Source organism: Chelonia mydas, chromosome 5 (assembly GCF_015237465.2).
Source record: "Chelonia mydas isolate rCheMyd1 chromosome 5, rCheMyd1.pri.v2, whole genome shotgun sequence".
Taxonomy (NCBI): domain Eukaryota; kingdom Metazoa; phylum Chordata; order Testudines; family Cheloniidae; genus Chelonia; species Chelonia mydas.
The window spans coordinates 46016666-46037458 of NC_051245.2; the positions used below are offsets into that span (position 1 = coordinate 46016666).

The following is a 20793-nucleotide window of genomic DNA, read 5'->3' on the forward strand; positions in this document are numbered from 1 at the left end:
CTGGGAGGACTAGGAAGTGTTAAATGATGAGATATTGTTAAGATTAATATTTGCAAATTCATGCCAATTGTATAAATTGATGGACTAAGAAAAGTTACTTTTTTTTAAAGTTTAGCAGTTGTAGGTAAATGATTTGGTTCCGGAGATTCTGATTATGTTAAACAGAGGCCGAAGTTAACGTGTAGGAGGCACTCTAATACAAAATATTTTTTCTAAACATTGTATGTCATCAAGGGAGTAAGAGTTAGTAGGTTAAATAGCAAAAGCACTTTTCTTAAAGCTGTTTACTTTTCATACAGGCATTAGACTTGATTCTGCTTTCACTCACACTAGTTTTACATTCATAGAATATCAGGGTTGGAAGGGACCTCAGGAGGTCATTCAGTCCAACCCCCTGCTCAAAGCAGGACCAACCCCCAATTTTTGCCCCAGATCCCTAAATGGCCCCCTCAAGGATTGAACTCACAACCCTGGGTTTAGCAGGCCAAAGCTCAAACCACTGAGCTATTCCTCCCCGCATTAGTGCAGGGGTCTCAAACTCAAATGACCACGAGGGCCACATGAGGACTAGTACATCGGCCTGAGGGCCACATCACTGACCCCCCCACCCCACCTGCTGCCCCGGCCCCACCCCCACTCCACCCTTTCCATGAGGCCCCGCCCCTGCCCCACCTCTTCCCAGCCCCCATTCCAACCCCTTCCCCGCATGTTTGAGACCCCTGCATTAGTGTAACTATTGACTAGAGTACAACTACTCATGGTTTACACCAAGATAAGTTCAGACAAAGCCCTTGTTTTCTAAAATGCTCAGAAATTTCCAGACATCAAAGTGTCGGTATCTCTAAATCCACTCTGGAGGATCAGCAAGCAGTGAAAGTGCTTCTTTTCCTATTCTCTTACTTTGGTCACCCATTACAAGCTTTGCTGTAGAAGGAGCTGTTTCTCAGCACAGACAGCTTTACTGTTATGATTGCAATTGTTATTCTTTACCCCTGATTGAATCTACATAAGATGGTTTCCTCTGAAAGAGGCATTGCCACTGCCAAAGCCTGCTGTGCCCTTTTCTGAGAAAGCAGGAAGTCCCTACTGCTTAAATATAGTCACACAACGTTAATATTCTCAGTACGGATTCAGAATATGCAGTTTCCTGTTTAATGCTGCATGCATTGATCTGTGTAAGATTGACATTTACTGCACCAATACTGTTAAATAATTGACTTCCTTGTCTGTATCACTATGGAAGCCAATGGTGTCATGGCAAAAATCTAGGACCTATTTTTTAATGTCCTAGATGTGACAATACGCTTGCATTTTAAACACCTAGCTATGAGCACAGTTTTCTCTTCCTGAATATGTCTTTGAAAATGTTTCAAGAGGTAGCTTTGAAATTTGAAAGATAAAAAGTATTAAACAGAAAAAAATATGCAAAAGAAGGTGAAACTTTAAAACTTTCTTATGGAAGTTTCTAAACCTCTGTCACAGAAAAATATCTCGTTTTGAGTTAGATTTCTGCTATCTGATCACCATTCTAAAATCTGAAGCCTTTGCACCATTCAGTTAGGAGAGTTGACACTTGAAAGGAGAGGGAAATACATCATAAATGGCTTTTTTCCAGTTTTACATCAACACCTGGGTTCTTGTGTCAGGAAGTCGAAGTCCCACCAGACCTCCGCACACTAGAACAGTTGAAGCTAGAAGAATGGGGATTGCTTTGGTGATGCCAACAAGTGAACCAAATATTAAGTTTCCAAGTACAGCTGCTGCTTTGCATAGTGCGTTCAAAAAGCCAAAGCCTGTTGCCCTAAAAGAAAAAAAGAATAACATTAAACATGCTTGAAAAATTAAAGCCTTTGGGACAGATCCTGAGTGGGGGTAAATCAGGGTAGCCCCATTAACTTCAGTGGAGCCATCCCCAATTTACATCAGCTAAGAATCTGGCCTCTTGATTTTATAGTGTGCCAACAAAACAAGGGGACAATCATCTTTGTATGGGGAACAGAAAGTTTTAATTTCCTCCAGCTGGCACACCTGATCAAACAGTACTTGGTAGAAATGCTCATATGATCTCAGCCTCATATAATAATGAACATTAAGACTTTGGACATGAACCAAATGGGGGCTTGAAAAATGGATCTTGGGCTGGAGGTCAGATGTAAGGGTATGACTACACTGCAAAGAAAACCCCACAGCACCGAGTCTCAGAGCCCGGGTCAACTGACCTGGGCTTGCGGGGTTGGGCGGTGCGGCTATAAAATTGCAGTGTAGCCACTCAGGCTCGGCCTGGAACCTCAGCTCTGAAAGCTTGCAAGCAGGGAGGGCCTCGAAGTCCAGGCTCCAGCCCCAGCCTGAACCTCTACACTGCTATTTTCAGCCCCGCAGCCCAAGTCCCCGGAGTCTGAGTCAATTGACCCAGGCTCTGAGATTTGGTGCCACAGGTTTTAATTTGAAGTGTAGATGTGCCCCAGGAGATTCTGCAGGACAGGGGAGGGAGGTGGTTTGCTAGCTGAGAATCTAACAAAAATGCATCTGAGTGGACATTGCTTTATGGAAACATATTATATGATCCTATTAATATTCGGTATCAAAGTCTAAAAGTAACTAACTAGTCTGCTTAGCTGATGACAAGGTTAAAACTAGATATGTTCTGCAAACCGCTTTGATTTTAATAAACCTTGTTTAATCATGAATATATCATATGGAGACTGTTACTTAGGTAATTTTGCACAGGATGTCCCAAAGAGAACAAAACCTTTAACAGAAACAAAGAAAGGCAAAGAGTATCAGAAGTGTTAGTTAATATGGGTTTGGACAGAGGTGTCCTGTGTCATCAGGGGCTTCAGTCAAAGGAACACAAGGGTGAAGCCTGATGGCCAAGAAGACGACACTGTAGTGGGATGTTGTACAAATGCTGAAGTCAACAATCTTCTTTTCCAAGAATTCTTATGGGACAAAAATCATAAATGTTGATATCTATTGTTTCCACATTAGCTCTGTGAATTATGCACTTTCTGAACTCACGACACATGGTCAGTCTTGCTGTGTGATTATAACCATCATTGCTATTTTAGACCCTTGGCATGTACTCTGGTGCCCACAGGTCACTTGCAGCCAACAGCTGTGTTTTATGATTCCCCTGCAACCTTTAAAATACTTGGACTTTAGCAAAATATTGTTCCATTTGATTATTCTTTTTTATGCAACACATAGTGCCCCTTTAACATACCACACTAGGGAAAAAAACTCAGTGATATGTCTACGGGGAAAAGAGACAGGCGGATGGGAAGCAGAAGCTGTCAAGAGATACTGCTTGAGAGGGTAAGCAGGAGAGTCATGGGAGGCCCACTTCCAGTGGCCACCAAATCTAGAAATTGTACCTTTTGTCCCTTAGGTGGCTATTACTCTAGTATGTAAGCATTGCCTGCAGCCAGAGAGTCTGCTGAGAATTATGCTTGAGAGGAGAAACTAAAATGCCTTGGAACCTTTGAGGCTGCAAGATTTGTGGCACAAGAGAGGGAATAGTGCAGACCTGTGAGACTCAGTTTTTAAGTGACGAAACTGAGGAAGCCCTGTAAATATATTACCCAAGAAGCTATTGAAACCCGCTGACTGAGAGATGGACCAAAGAATCTACTGCAATGTTGCCTGAAAAGCTGCTAAAGCCACTGCCTACTGAGGCAGCCCTAGGAATGATGATCACATGATTACCTGGTCTGTTCATTCCCTCTGGGGCACCTGGCATTGGCCACTGTCGGAAGACAGGACATGGGGCTAGATGGACCTCTGGCCAATATGGCCATTCTTATATTCTTAAAAACTGTTGAAAAAACCAATTAAGGGGAGGACTATGGGAACCTTGGGAGGCTGGCAGCTCAACCGGTGCTAGTTCTGCGCTAAAATATAGCAGCGCAGTCAGGGATAGCATGGGCAGCAGCTTGGGCTAGCCTCCTGAATACAAACCCGCCTGAACCCCCGGATACGTGCTTGGGCAGCTAGCCTGAGCCACCGCCCGTACTACTGCCGGCCACACTGCTATATTTAGTGCACTGGCTTGAGCAGAGCTAGCGCATGTCTGTCTACCCATGAGGGGAAGCCCATTCCCAGCTGCAATGTAGATGTACCCTTAGAGGGGCCCTAGACAGCAGGATGTGATTTTCTCTATCTCTCCAGGAGAGTCTATGTTGTAAGGTGAGGCTCACAAGGAGGGGAGTGCCATAGTGCAAAATAGGGCATCATAGAATATCAGGGTTGGAAGGGACCTCAGGAGGTCATCTAGTCCAACCCCCTGCTCAAAGCAGGAGCAATCCCCAATTTTTGCCCTAGACGGCCCCCTCAGGGATTGAACTCACAACCCTAGGTTTAGCAGGCCAATGCTCAAACCACTGAGCTATCCTTCCCCCACATCAGCATAGTGGTATTTGAAGGAAGTTGACTGGTACAAGGAGGACCTTTTGGATGAGCCGCATCTCCAGTCTGACTGGTGCTGGCGGGAATCGTGGTGAAGGCAGAGAGCTTGATTGGTACTGGGAAGAGTATCATGGTAGAAGAAAAAGATTGATTAGTATGAGAAGTGGGTATTGTTTCATTTTTGTCTTTATTTATGCACAGAATATAACCCTAAAGATATATACCTTATTTGTTATGATCAGTACTTACAGATAGATAGATATGGGCTGTCAAATGATTTAAAAAATTAATTGTGATTAATTGCGCTGTTAAACAATAGAATACCATTTACTTTAAATATTTTTGGATGTTTACTACATTTTCAAATATATTAATTTCAATTACAACACAGAATACAAAGTGTACAGTGCTCACTTTATATTTATTTTTTATTACAAATATTTACACTGTAAAAAACAAAAAAACTGTATTTTCAATTCACCTCATACAAGTACTGTAGTGCAATCTCTTTATCATAAAAGATGAACTTACAAATGTAGCATTACGTACAAAAAAACTACATTAAAAATAAAACAATATAAAACTTCAGAGCCTACAAGTCCACTCAGTGCTACTTCTTGGTCAGCCAGTCACTCAGACAAACAAGGTTGGTTACAATTTGCAGGAGATAATGCTGCCTGTTTCTTGTTTACAATGTCACATGAAAGTGAGAACAGGTGTTCACATGGCACTGTTGTAGCTGGCGTTGCAAGATATTTACGTGCCAGATGCACTAAAGATTCATATGTTTCTTCATTCTTCAATCACCATTCCAGAGGACGTGTCTATCCTGATAATGAATTCTGCTTGATAACGATCCAAAGCAGTGTGGACTGACGCATGTTCATTTTCATCATCTGAGTCAGATGCCACCAGCACAAGGTTGATTTTCTTTTTTTGTGGTTTGGGTTCTGTAGTTTCCGCATCAGTGTGTTGCTCTTTTAAGACTTCTAAAAGCATGCTCCACACCTCTTCCCTCTCAGGTTTTGGACAGCACTTCAGATTCTTAAACCCTGAGTCGAGTGCTGTAGCTATTTTTAGAAATCTCACATCGGTACCTTCTTTGCATTTTGTCAAATCTGCTATAAAAGTGTTGTTAAAATGAACAACATGTGCTGGGTCATCATCTGAGACTGCTATAACATGAAATATATGCAGAATGTGGGTAAAACAGAGCAGGAGACATACTGTACTCCTTGCAGGGAAGAATGTAACAAATTTAATTGATGCATTATTTTTTTTAATGAGCATCATCAGCATGGAAGCCTGTCCTCTGGAATGGTGGCCAAAACATGGAAGGGGCATACGAATGTTTAGGATATCTGGCATGTAAATATCTTGCAACGCCGGCTACAAAAGTGCCATGTGAATGCCTGTTCTCACTTTCAGGTGACATTGTAAATAAGAAGCAGGCAGCAGTATCTCCTGTAAATGTAAACAAAATTGTTTGTCTTAGCGATTGGCAGAATAAGAAGTAGGACTGAGTGGACTTGTAGGCTCTAAAGTTTCCCACTGTTTTGTTTTTGAGTGAAGTTATGTAACCAAAAAAAATCTGCATTTGTAAGTTACACTTTCATGACAAAGAGATTGCACTTCAGTACTTGTATGAGGTGAATTAAAAAAATGCTATTTCTTTTGTTTATCATAGTGCATATATTTGTAATCAAAAATAATAATATAAAGTGAGCACTGCGCACTTTGTATTCTGTGTTGTAATTGAAATCAATATTGAAAATGTGGAAAAACTTCCAAAAATATTTAATAAATTTAAATTGGTATTCCATAGCTATAAGCACAATTAATGCCATTAATATTTTGAGTTAATCACATGAGTTAACTGCGATTAACTGACAGCCCTAATTTTATATATATATTTATATGCACACCTACACACACATACGCACTTATTGTAGCTTCCACTAGTGTCCGAAAGCCAAAATTTGCCCAAAGGATTATGAACACTGAGAAAAACAATATTTATGAAGCGATAACATAATCCTTTTCTGTCAACAGGTCTCAGCCTAAATGCAGTAAAAGCTAACAGAATAAGAGTTAACAGAACCAACAAAAGAATATAGATCTAGCTAATGCAAATTTAGACACATGTCTAGACATTAAATCTTTGGAAGGGCAATGCTAAGGAACATATGGGGATACTTTTTATATTACTCTGTAGAGGTAAATTGCTTCACAGATGCTATCTGCTTACATCATCTAGTTATAACAAGGGCCTGCATATAATTTCCTGAACATTTGGAACATTTATTTTCATATCCTGTGCTCTACAACGAGCACATTCCAAACCTGCAGTATATTCCGGTACTGTTATCAGGTGGATGTCTCTGTATTTTAACTCAGACATGAAGGTACTTTTTAAATATGGTATGTCATATATTTGAACTAAATTGGTGCGGAATTCAGGTACTGAAAAAACCCAGCTCTTTTTTGCAAAAAACTAATTGGCATAGTCAAACTTTTGCAACTGGATGGTGCTGCTAATTTTGTGATCTCATTAATACTGTCACATGATCATAAAGAGAGATGAATAAGACGGTTAAAATAAGCCCATTTTTCTTTGTCCTTGACTGTTTCGAGGTTTTAAAGCAAACACCCCTGTAGTAAATGCAATCTTTTGGTCTTTAAGCAGTCTCCATGCATAAAATGTTGCATGAAATACCATGTTGTTAATTGTGACCAGGAACAAAATTAAGATGTTCAAAAGAATGAAGAAAAATGTCTGAATAATGTAGTCCTTTCTTGCTGCATCTGAACAGTGTTCTATTTCCAATCACCTCTGATTGCTGACTTGAATCTTGAAACTATGGGTCTGACTGTGCGTGCCATGTGCACCAATAAACATGAACAGGAGTTTCGATGCTCAAGGAAAGCAGAGTCAGACCCTACAGCTTTAAAATACAAACGTATCTGTTAAAATATTTGAGATTCAAATCAATTATATCCCATATTAATACTTCCCTTCACTGCACCCATAACTCATTCTAGTACGACAGAGGCACTGCGAAATGTTGTATGTATCTGCCTCAGTCCCCAGGCACAACAGGGCACAGTCTTGCCCCTGTATCTCTGTATAGCTGCAATCCTTGCTGCTGTGCTTCAAAGAGGAGATGAAGTGTACTGACATTCTAAGAATCATCAAGGAAACTTGTTTCAGAGTAGCAGCCGTGTTAGTCTGTATTCGCAAAAAGAAAAGGAGGACTTGTGGCACCTTAGAGACTAACCAATTTATTTGAGCATAAGCTTTCGTGAGCTATGGCTCACTTCATCGGATGCATTCAGGAAACTTGGTGAATCATCAAAGCACTCAGTGTGGATTGAAATGCAGATGCCTGAAGGCATGAAGTCATTACCAAACATTGTACCAATCTGAACTACATTGATCAGTTAATGGGCAAATCATTGGCACAAACTCCTGTTTTCTGACTCTATGTGAAGAATTAGCTGTGTGATTCCCATTAGGGACCGGGGAAGTTATGTAGTCAGAATCCTGTGCACAGCTTAGAAAATTGACAGGAACACATCACATCAATACTGATAGTGCAGTGGAGTGGACTTGTTCAACTCTTGAAAAATTATTTATTTTATATCTTTTAGTAATAATAGAATAACAATATGGGGGTGTGACAGGTCTGCCAATGCAGTGGCAGTTAGAAGGTAGGTTTTAATTCTGGTGCAAGGGAGGCCTGGTTTAGTTAAGCCGTGACAAAGGGAAATGGCTTCCTTTAGCCAAAGTCCCAAACGAAAAAAGTGGCTAAAAATGGGAGGTTAGTGACCCAAGCCTATAGATCACCAGAGCTCTTTCCCTGAATGCCATGTATATTCTTCTGTGGGCCAGGTACTTGTACCATTAAACTTAATGGTCTGGCCTTGCAGCCGTAGCACCTAGTGACTGTATCTTCCTGAAATCCCAGCAGCATTTGCAGGGGCACCTGTCTGTACAGGCTAGGGATTGGACACTTTAGTTTCCAGACCCAGTGCCAGGTTCCATCCATGTCTTCACATAAGACTATGAATAGCATTATCGTGGCTCCCCGAAACATATGTGAGAAGATATAATGGAAGCTAGCAGTTTTTTCTCAATATGCTATGGCCAATCTTCTAACGTTAACAACTCAAGCATGTCTGTTTTTTTCCCCCTTTCACATTACGACACAGTTTCATATCCTAGACTAACAAGGTGCAAAATTTTACCCACAAGTAGGACCACAGAATTTGCCTTTCTGCATCAGATTAATGGTTCATCAAGGACAATTGTATAGTCAGGTTATAAATCCCTGAAATGTGATCATTTCACCACCGCACATGGAAGTATAGAATTGGAGATATAAGAAAAGGAATTACAGTCCGAGAATTAGGGGTCCTAGATTTTTACATCCTTGATGCTAAAGAGTGAGAGGGAGGGAGGAAGGAGATAGACACTCTGACAAGTACCTAGATAACTAGATCAAGTGAGTTAATAAAATCCATGTGCTTTTTACAAAAAGTTTTTCCAGCTGAGTTTATTTGAAGTCATCTGCTGGACAGGACAAGTGCAATTCAGCAGAGGGAATGATCAGAATTATATTATATATGAATCCTCCTTGAGATCATATCTGAAACAAAACATACAGCAGTAGCCTAAAAATAAAGACAGCAAAGAAAGACTTGTGAGGGTTTTAGCCAGGAGAACAGGTTCAAAAATTCCACTACTCTGCCTGTGTTGGGGTGGAGCAGAACAGAATACAAATAAAAAATATGAGTAGAAGAGTCAGAGTGGTGAACAGACGTTCTAGGTGATTGTACCTGCTACTAGTGTGGGGGAGAGGATAAAATTCCAGTATAGTTTTAGATCATTCATGTGCTTTTATAATTTTGTAAGGCCACCAGATACTCTGGTTATGGATGTGAAATAAATGGAGCAGACAGAGAATAGCAGACTAGATATCTTTGCAGTATTGAGGAGGAGACTTTAGTATGAATTGATGAGGAATCATAACCCCAGTAATTAGGAAGTGAATTATTTACAGTTCAACACACAAAGGAATGAGTTCACTATTCGAATGCCTGCACCACTGGGAAAAAAGAGGGAAGAAACTTGGGCAACCCTGCATTTCTGAGGCATTTTATGTCATAAGAAAACAAATATGAGTTTCAACAGAGTGCAGTTGAACCACATCCACAGGATGGCGGTAGAAAATAACTGCCAGGAAGTGTACTGTGAGTCAGTGACTGCAAAGCTATGTCAGAGATGAATACAAAATTTCTCTTCTGACAGCAACAACAGTACAACATAGGGTTTAAAATATCCTGTGGATAATGCTTATCACTCTGGGGGAGTTCTCCAGGCTCAGAAAGGGAAACGAAGTATGGGTGCACTGAGCAGTAAGTAGATCTGTAATTTTTCATTTTTGACCAAACTCTATGCACTCTTTTCAAATGCTTTGGGAAAAAGCAGGATGTGATGACTGCATTTTACAGTACATTGTGAACTCTAAATTAGCTGGCCAAGATCAAAATCCAGATGTCTGGCAGCTCTAGTGAAGTTAATGAACTGTTGGGTTACTTGATCTAATGTGACCGGAAGGAGGTACAATGAGATGACCATACTTATCAGTCTTATTCCAAAGTCCACTTAGGTTTGGCTTATTTATCTGGTCACAGCTACTCCTGGGTGAGAGTTCTAACTTCTAATCCTGGTGCTCCCCAAACTCGTCCACAAGAAGCTGTTGTCATTTAGATGAATGTAGCAATTGAATTTTAAAGTAAGAAAATCTTCCTAAGAGACTTTTAGCCCTATTCCATTCAAATGTGTATTACAAATAGAGCTGGTTGCCTGTGCAACCCTAATTCTACCTCGTCGTGCATCTGCAGTATGGTAGTCTTTCATCACTTGACTGCATTTTATTTTTTCCCACAGATCCCCTGCCCGATCCAGTGTACAGTGCACATGGACCTGCTCTGGGGATAAATCAGGGCTGTACAATGAAGGACGCTGTTGTCTGTAAGGACCCCTGCCTCATTTGCTGACCATACTGTGCCTCAGTTCCCCCTGTGTGAAAAGGGGACAATAATACCACCGTGCCTCACTGGGATGTTGTGAAGATAAATTAATTAATGATTGCGAAGAACTAAGAAACTACAGTAGAGCACCTTAAGGGGAAAAAAAACACGGGGAAATTAATAATTCCGTAGGCATTGCTAGGTTTGAATGGTGTGCAGTAAATAATGCCTGGAACCACATGCTAAATAAAGGTAAAAGAAATATTGGATAGCGTGCTCAGTGAGGGAACACTGTCCATCCTGTACACTGAATGAGTCAGGGTCCCATCAGAAAAATAAATACAAGGGGCAGATTCAGGGTTGCAAAGCAACCTTAATTCTGGCATTTCCAAACTTCTGAGTGCTTGACTTTGCAACCTTAATAATGTTCTTTTAACATAATTTTATTTTGTGTAATTGAGATACAATTCTGATAAGAAAAAATCTCATGGAACAGAGGAAGGAATATTTTGAGATTGCATGAAAATACAAGGCAGCACTTTCCTTGTCAATTAATTTGGGAAGACCTTAAGAGTTCAGAAACTATATTTCTTAAATGTGTGGAAGAGAGAAGGTTTGGGAGGACCTTAAGTGGCTGTAGGTTGATTTGGGCCAGATACTACAGGGACGGAGAGTCAGACTAATCAAAGGCTTTCTAGAACCAGTCTCTTGGCTGAGCAACCCATCTTGAACGAAGGTAATGCTCAACAAGTGACTATCTTCAATGACCTGTTTTATGCTGTTAGAAACTGGACTAATGCAGAAAATAAACTGTTATAAACTGGACTAATGCAGCTAATCATTATTGTATTGTACAAAAATGTGTGTATAAAGCAGTAAAGAAAAACCCAGAAGTATCAGAGTCACTGTTGTGTACATTTAAAATCCTAATTAGAGAATAGGTGTATCTCCTCTTTCACATTCTGTGTAGTCTCTTATATTTGCAGTTGAACAGCTCTGATGAAGATTTATTCTGTATGTCCAGACAAAAAGTATGAAGATTGAGTTAGTACATAGCAGTCATTTAGGACAAACTGCACTAAAAGGAGTATTGTAATTACCTCAAACCCAAGCATTAGAAAACCCAGGAAACTCACAGTTAAGGTTAAACTTAAAAGAAATCTAAACATGTTAAGGTTCACAAATGCAGTTAGGTTACTGAAACAACCCACACTCTATCCTGTAGTCATACTAACACAGGGAAAAATTAAAAAGATGTCACTGTATGTCATGTACATTGATTATTTTAAAAATTTACATCCAATATGTTAAATTGTACTACAAGTAATTTATGTATAAAACATCTAACCTATTAACCCTCATGACATTGGCAAATTGCCAGGAGTGGGGTCCAGCTAGCTTCTAAGACCTACTGGGGAGCTGTGCTGGAAGGAAGGGAGGGGTTCTTGGGTTGGATCACTTGCCTATGTTAAGCCTCACCTCCCACAGCTGGAAAACACCTGCTTTTTTTCTAGCCCACTCTCCAGCTGCACCTTGCTTTCCTCTGTTGCTGGTTCCTGACCTCTCCTACAGGCAGGGAAACAGTAGAGAAAGCAGTGCACAGCTGGTAGTTGTAAGTAACTGATAATATAGGACAGAATGGCTCCATGCAGGGGAGAGGGCTGGCAATCAGGAAAAGGCAAGACAGTACCTTAAGACTCTCAGCCAATTTTGGACTGGGCCTGTGTGCTAGTGTGCAGTCAGGTGAGAGTAAAGGAGGATTAGGAAGATCTGAGAGGTCTCAGAGGGACAGGGAAAGGGTAATCAGAACCAGGGATGGAGGCAGGGATGGGAGAGTCGGGGGAAGGAAGGATGAGAGAACAATTATTTGGAAGGTTCTAAAGGTTAAGAAACTCTTTATGATGATCTAGAGACTGATACATGATAAGGGTACATGTGAAGTCTACAGATAAATATTTACCTAATAGACTATAACAGAAAGAATTGCTATGTCAGCCTGTGTTGTGTCAATTGTGTCAGCCTGTACTTGGATGTCTGCAGTGTTGTTGTAGCTGTGTTGGTCTCCCGTAAATGAGAGAGACAAGGTGGTGAGGTAATATCTTTTATTGGACCAACTTCTGTTTGTGAAAGAGAGAAGCTTTCAAGCTCCACAGAGAAGAAGAAGAGCTCTGTGGAGCCTGAAAGCTTGTATTTTGAAGAACATTTTGGAAAGTGCATTTTTGATGACTCAAAATTCCCAGGGCACTAACCCACATTGTGAGACATGATCTATTAAATATCAGATAAAGTTTGAATTATTAGAACTAAAATATTGTCTTTATACACCAACTTCTAATACAAAATAATAAATTATGTAGCATCTAGCACATATTTGGTGCTATATAAATAATAATTGCTGTAATAATATTTTCTTTGAATCATACACCCATCCACACACACAAACACACACCTGATCTTTCAGCTAGAACACTGTTTCTGATTGCTCCTCTGTTCCATCTGACTCCCATAACATATACCAGCAGCTCATATAATAGAATCATAGGACTGGAAGGGACCTCAAGAGGTGATCTACTCCAGTCCGTAGACTCATGGCAGGGCTAAGTATTATTTAGACCATCCCTGACAGGTGTTTGTCTAACCTGTTCTTAAAAATCTACAATGATGGAGATTCCACAACCTCCCTAGGTAATTTATTCCAGTGCTTAATCCCCCTGACAGTTAGGAAGTTTTTCCTAATGTCCAACCTAAACCTCCCTTGTTGCAATTTAAGCCCATTGCTTCTTACCCTATCCTCAGAGGTTAAGAAAAACAATTTTTCTTCCTCCTCCTTGTAACAACCTTTTACATACTTGAAAACTTATCCTGTCCCCTCTCAGTCTTCTCTTTTCCATACTAAACAAACCCAGTTTTTTCAATCTTCCCTCATATGTCATGTTTTCTAGATCTTTAATCATTTTTTCAGAGTAACAGCCGTGTTAGTCTGTATTCGCAAAAAGAAAAGGAGTACTTGTGGCACCTTAGAGACTAACCAATTTATTTGAGCATGAGCATGAAGTGAGCTGTAGCTCACGAAAGCTCATGCTCAAATAAATTGGTTAGTCTCTAAGGTGCCACAAGTACTCCTTTTCTTTTTGCGAATCATTTTTTGTCACTCTTCTCTGGACTCTCTCCAATTTGTCCACATCCTTCCTGAAATGTGGCACCCAGAACTGGACACAATACTCCAGTTGAGGCCTAATCACCGCAGAGTAAAGCGGAAGAATTACTTCTCGCTTCTTGCTTACAACACTCCTGCTAATACATCCCAGAAGGATGTTCACTTTTTTTGCAATAACGTTACACTGTTGACTCATATTTAGCTTGTGGTCCACTATGACCCTCAGATCCCTTTCTGTAGTACTCCTTCATAGGCAGTCATTTCCCATTTTATATGCGTACAACTGATTGTTCCTTTCTAAATGGAGCACTTTGCATTTGTCCTTATTGAATTTCATCCTATTTACTTCAGACCATTTCTCCAGTTTATCCAGATCATTTTGAATTTTAATCCTATCCTCCAAAGCACTTGCAACCCCTCCCAGCATGGTATTGTCCGCAAACTTTATAAGTGTACTCTCTATGCCATTATCTAAATCATCGATGAAGATATTGAATAGAACCGGACCCAGAACTGATCCCTGTGGGACCCCACTTGCTATGCCCTTCCACCAGGCTTGTAAACCACTGATAACTACTCTCTGGGAACTACTCTCAGAGAACACTTACTTCCCACAGGAGTCTAATTAATTCACTGGTTTTTGGATTAGGTCTATAGTCCCACTTTAGAAGTTGTACTTCTTCTCTGCTCCTGGTTTCCTAGGCAATGTAGATGGAACCCCAGAGCCCATGGAGCCTCATAAATAGGCAAAGGGTAGGTGTCACTACAGGGAGAGAGGGATCACAGGCATCAGGAATTGGCATGGGAACACACTGAGAGGGGAAGAGGTGGCCAGTTACAGGAAAAGGAGCAGCAAATTGAGTCCACGCAAGTGTTACTTTTCACATAACTCTGCAACCATAGGGCCAGCCCTGCATATAAATAACCCAGAAAGCCACTGTTAGGGCCACATTTCCAAAAGTGTTCATACTCAACGGCTCCCAGGACCAGCTACAGGTGGTGCTGGGAGCTGAGCTCTTGTGAAAATCTTGCCCTTAGTATATATTGCGAATGGCCAGTCAAAGATCAGCAGATTCTACCAACCAGCCTTTTTATGTAATATAAAAATATTTGCTCTCTGGTTGAGCCCTTGTAGAAGAAATTTCAGCTGGAAATCATCTTTTGTGGTGGAACTGTGGGCAAGTGTTATTGTGTGTCAATTGTTTTAAAGGGACAAATAGGAAAACTCTTTGTTGTAGAAGTGGTATTAGCAGAAACTGCTAAAGAGCAACGATTAAGTATAGATGTAATGCAGACTCATTAGGATATATGCTGACATGTAAAAAAGTAGATGGAGCAGTTACCAGTAGTAACTTTTTATTATTATTAAAAATTATTATATTTTTTCTTCCACTAAAATTAATGAGTTTTACCACAGTAATTTTCCTCTACCTGGCTTTAATAAAATATTTACTTCTATTACATTCAGGAATGCCAGGAAAATAGCTATCTGTAAAGAAGGTTTATAATGCTTGGTTGATGGGATGATTATTACTGGAAGAGCTCTTCCTGAGGTGTAATAAAAACACTGTGGCATAAAAATAGAATGCTTGGATTCATAAGTCATCTGGTACGGTTATCCTGAGATAGCTACAACAATGGAGATGAACTGCCAGTGTAAAAAAAGAAAATATCTTTGAAGCTTTTCTGTGAAAGAGGAACTTGAGGTGAATGTTGTACCTATACTTGGATCTGTAATTTCTCCTTTCCCAGGAAAGGTCTATGCCTATATTCACCCCAAAAGTTTGGAATAGTGTGTAAGGTATTAGGCAGTAAGCAGCCTCTGGGTATTTTTATGTCCTGTATTAGAAATGTCTAGTGTCTTAATGACACAATGTACAATAACGTGAGAAAAGATGCCCCCCAGGCTACACTGACAGGAATCTGAGCAATTTCAACAGAAGCATTTTTTCAAGAATAAAAGGAAGAAAATAAACTGTCTCAGTTTTCAGATCTACTCGTTTTACTCTTGATGAACTACAACATCTTATACATCCTTGTCCTTCTAATCCCTTCACTGACATTAGACCAATGATCTAGAGCTCCAATCTCAGTGTTAGATGAGAAACTTTCTTGCAGAAATTGGAACTGGCCTCGGGGCCCTTCAAGAGCCTGGAAAGGTCAGAAACAGTGTTCTAGAAGCTTCTTTGTAGCTGGTTAATGAAGAGATCATGTAGATACCTGCTGACCCTTCATACAAATCCTCACAGGACTGATTAATAGTTCGTACTTGGGCCAAACCCATTAGCCTTCCCAAAAGATACTATCAAATCCCAGTGCCAGTGATTATATTATAGTCTCCACATCATTTCTAAGTCAATAAACAATTATACTTCGGTTCAAATTCTGCCCTTTAGTTATACTATTGTAAATCCAAAATCAGTCCACTGAAGTCAGCAGAATCACTACAGATTAGCACAGTCTAAATGAGAGCAGAATTTGAACCTACATGTTTCATATCAACTATACTTCTTATGGTATTAATTCAAAAGAGCAGGTATCTGATACAAAGTATGTCTCAAACCATTATCAAACAAACCACTCAGAAGCCAGATTCTTTTTTCCTCTGTTTGCAAGAGAAATGAGGAGTGGAAAACTAGCACATTAACACAGTATAAGACTGAATATGTTTTGCAATGGAGCCAGCAGAACGAACACAGTTATATTTCAATGTACCTTCTGTCTGTAGGATACAGTTCCACAGTAATGACATCAAGGGAGTTCCATGCTGAAATGGTGAGACCATTGTACAAACACAGCATGCCTATCATCATGGATTCACTGGTACCAAACCACAAGAAAAAACAGCTAATTCCAGAGAGTACCATAGAACCACCTATATTCAAGGCAGACAAAAAAATAGTCATTGTTTTTACAGAATAATATTATTTATAATCTTGTTTGTTTTGCATAACAATGGCCTTTCCATATTGGAGGAGTTTAAATCACTAAACTGCACATTTGAATTTAAAACTAAATTCTAAAACAGAACCAATTTCTCTGGCAACTATCTTCTTGCAATTACAAGGAATTCATTTACATACCATATTAAACTAACAAGAATGACTTAGTAGGACTCAGTCTTTATATAGGATGTTGCTCATAGAAAATCAACATAATAAATTACTTGGTTATTTAAGTAAAATGAGCATAGATTTGTCATTATGAAGAGTCGACATCTAATTTTCAACCTCCACTAAGGTCCCAAAATAGAAACCTGCCTATGGGCTCCTCTAAATTACACTAGCTAGATGGTTCCCTACACTCACTAAATGGTCTGCTCCACCATCTGAGGATTACCTGTGCACAGCTCCCTCTCCCTTTAATGGAGCAAGCCAATACTGAGCACTTTTAAAAATCCCACCACAAGTGCTTAAAATATTATATTTATTTTATTTTATGGTAATGCTGAGTGATGAACAAATATATGGCAGTTGAGAATTGGCTGGGCTCCTTAGCTGTTAATTTCCAAACTTTCTAACATTTGGGTGTTTTTGAATAGGTGTTTAGGATTATACACTACTGAAAAAGTCCCTGGAAGGGATTTCTTCTTGCCTTTGTGAACAGCAAACCCTAAAAGAGAAAACTTTGTCTTATCTAGACTGCTTTAGGTTTTTTTTTTAGGATTTTGGCAAAGCCCTACCTAACATCGTTAAACGTCCAATTCGGTCCATCAGAAGAGCAGATACAATATTCCCTGGTAACACAGCCAAAGTTCCCAGGAAATTAACAAAGTAAATCCAATAGGCACTGTAGTCATCATCAAAGGTAATCTGACATCCTGTCTTGTTATGCTTAAATATGCAGTTTATAAATTCGGTGTCAATGAATTTATATTGCTCAAGATCTGTGGAAACAAAGGAAGTGTCAGCTAAAACAATATCAGCTAACTCATAACCCTGCAAGAAGCATATGATTCAAAACATCCCAAGATTAGACACGCTGATTGATAAATAGGAGCTTACATGCTGCTTTGCTTAGTATAATATGGCCAGTTACTGCTGTAAATTGTTGGTATTTTCCCCCCTTATATATAAACACTATCCAGATGAATTCAGAGCTCATGAAAATAAGGGACTATGGCCTTGATCCAGCAAAGCACATAAACTGGTGCTTAAAGTTCCATACGTGCTTTGCTCAGCTGGAGGCTGATAGTACAACCTACCACTCTGCATACTGAAGATTTACAAACTTCCACCACTTAGCATTGTCAATGTTCCTCAGTCTTGTTCAGCTACAGACCTGGGTCTCACTTGAACAGAGACTGTCAATCACGTCACCTTTTGGGGGGTTTGTGGTGAGGACGAATGTCCACTGGAAACTCAGATGAGACTCGTTTTCATTTGGGATCAGGATGTATTAGCCTTCAATTGCAGTTCTAATCTAAAAAACTGCTCTGGAAATGCTCTGGAATAACTGAGAGGCAATTAGCTCACCTCTTAACAAAAAGATGGTTTTTCTAAGGGCTTGTCTACACAAGGCAGCAATGCCCTCCAAAGGGGTGTAAATTTGAAGGTGCTCTAATACCCCGTGTAAACCCTGCTGATGTGCTGATGGACTAGGAACCTTTTCGAACATGTCAGCAGGGTCTACACTGGGCAGTTACTGCACTTTCCAATTGACACCCCTCAGGTGCGCACTGCCGCCCCATGTAGAGAAGCCCTAAGTGCCAGCTCTTCAAACACAGCCTGAGGTGTGGGTTTTATTTGTTTCCTTTTTAGTGAGACACAAATGAGGCCAGAGCATCAGTGACTGCTCCAGTTTCCACCTTGTTGTCCTACACGGCCATTTATTTCAAGGGCACTCAATATTAGCCCTGGACTGTGTTAGGATTTGAACATAGCTCTCCAGAGGTATAAAGCTAGTGTGCTCGCTCACTGGGTTTTCCATGTGTTACGTTTTGAACCAGGAAGTGAACGAGCTATTAAAATGCAGAGGGTTTTCTCCCAGTGTCCTCCAAACTCCTTCTGGAAGATCAGACCCTGCATTTCCCCCTTTGTTTCTCTTACTCCTGTCAGCCTCAAGGCCCTGAGTCACATAGACTTTCCCTTCAGGCAAAGAGGGCTGGCCATTTTTACCTCGGAAGCCTACCAACACAGCTTGCAAGATGGCCATGTGGGAGAGCAATAAGAATTGCTACATCCCGCAAATGTTAAGCCAAGTGAACCAGATTCTCATCTCATTTCAATTGAATAAAATGTAGCTACTATGGATTTACAACTGTGTAAATAAGATCAGGCCCTGGCCCATCGTCTCTGCAATATTCCCACCTCTTATTGGCCTATGTAATGGAGGGAGAAGAAAGAGAGAAAGAATGGGTATGAGTTGTGAACTCAGATCTCCTCCCCCCAAACATGGTAGCATATTGCATATCCCTACTAGATAGCTATGCCAGCTCTGGCACTGATCTTTGTAAAGCTCCCATTCAGCCACGTCAGATATAAGCCTAACTAGAGCAATCACTATATAGGTAAACAACCTTTCTCCTATGCGTTCTGAAACTCCACAGAGATCATTAACAAATGTAAAAGATTTAAAATTCACTCCCTGAATTAATAGTGAGCATACGATCTTTTAAAAAGGGTCTGCTCCTTTACATTTTTTTTTAATTATTATTAAGCATGTTTATTACAGTAGTGCCTAAGGACCAGCCAAGCATGAGGTCCAATTGTGCTAGGCACTGGACAATCACAGTAGTAAATAGTCCCTTCCCGGAAGAGCTTGCAGTCTAAATAGACAAGACAGACACAGGGTGGGAGAAGGGGTTTAAACACACCAGCACAGTGTGTGCTAATGCAACAGCAAATGCCATGCTATTTCCACTTTTTTTTTTTTATACACAGGTTTAGTTAGGAAAGAATCAGCTAAATGGAAAGAAAAGGGATGGGGAAAGGATACATTGAAGGGAAGGGAAGTGTGGGGGATAGGGCAGAAGAGAAGAGGGTAACTGATAGCTGTGGAGTGAAACTGAGGTGAAGAGACTATGTGACAAGGGAAGGAAGAGGGCTGCAGCAACAGCCAATCAGCACAGGGCAGAGAAAAATCTAGCCAAAAGTGTGGAAAGCTTTCTGAATGTCCAAAGGTTCCTACCTCACCCTAGTGCTGGAGTCTCTGTCTTGTATTTACATCTGTTGCTTTTACAGCTATTGCACTCCTGACAAGCAGGCTTTGTGAAATAAGACCACTGTAGTTGGATAGTGAAATGATTTTCCTTTCAGCATACCTGTGCTGGAGAAGTTGGTGTCCACAAAAGTACAGTTCCTGAAGTATGTGCTCACAGAAGTAATGTCCTCAAATAAGCAATTCTTGAAAAGGGAATCTTCAAAGGTTACTGATTTAAACTTCATCATAATAAACCTGCCCAATACAAATAATTTCCATCAGTCTGCCTTCATGCATCATGATTAAAGATTCAGCTGTACAGTCTTACATGGATGCCATTCTCAGAAGTCCCACACTCACAAACATAATACTTTCTGCAGAGTCAGAATGGCTGATTGACTGATGCTGTGCAACCATTGTTGAATACATTGATTTCACAAAATGACATTCCCACACAGCTGCCGGGCATACCTTTCTCATAGTTAATACAAGGATAAAATATTTGTTATCACCAATCTCTAATCAAAATGTAAAGAACCTCAGGACTCTGATGTAATATACTTATAAAAGCAATGTTAAATAGCATTTCACAAGTGCTACTGTATACTTCGCTAAGGCTCCAGAAATCTGGCTTCTTGGAATAAATGATCAGTGTAGATGCTAACAGATTTTAAAGAACCTTTATTTCTACAGCCAGACAAAACCCTCTCCATCAGGTCAGGCTCAAACACATTTTGGCCCAGATTTTAAAAAAATGTTTATACAAAAATGCTGGAAGATAGTCACAAATATTGCACGTGCAGATAACCTGTTAGATGTCTAAATAGAAAATATGTTTATGCTGCTACTGTGACTGAATGTACAATTGTAATTATTGTGCATAGAAATTATGCACATGCATTTTTGTGCAGACTATTTTAAAATTACCCCTTTCTAGTTCCTAGCTCTTCTTACTTTCTGGCCCTTTCTTCTTACTGACTCCCAGATAACTAATACCATAGCCTTTTGACCTGTTGTTTAATTAATTTTAAAAAGTGAAGGAAACCTATTAGATA

At 40.1% G+C, this 20793-nt stretch overlaps 1 protein-coding gene across 4 annotated transcripts in view; it reads right to left on the minus strand.

Moving 5' to 3' along the window:
• Window positions 1-700: 700 nt before the first annotated feature.
• SV2C (synaptic vesicle glycoprotein 2C) overlaps window positions 701-20793 on the minus strand; it is a 221706-nt gene continuing 201613 nt past the window's right edge. For all 4 annotated transcript variants that reach the window (XM_043547291.1, XM_007064505.3, XM_043547290.1 and 1 more), the window contains 4 exons: window positions 19860-19993; window positions 17280-17483; window positions 16313-16472; window positions 701-1801 (listed from right to left, as the gene is read on the minus strand). In XM_043547291.1, coding sequence (XP_043403226.1) covers window positions 1618-1801; window positions 16313-16472; window positions 17280-17483; window positions 19860-19993 — 682 coding nt within the window. In that variant the 3' untranslated portion in view covers window positions 701-1617. The remainder of the gene's footprint in view (window positions 1802-16312; window positions 16473-17279; window positions 17484-19859; window positions 19994-20793) is intronic.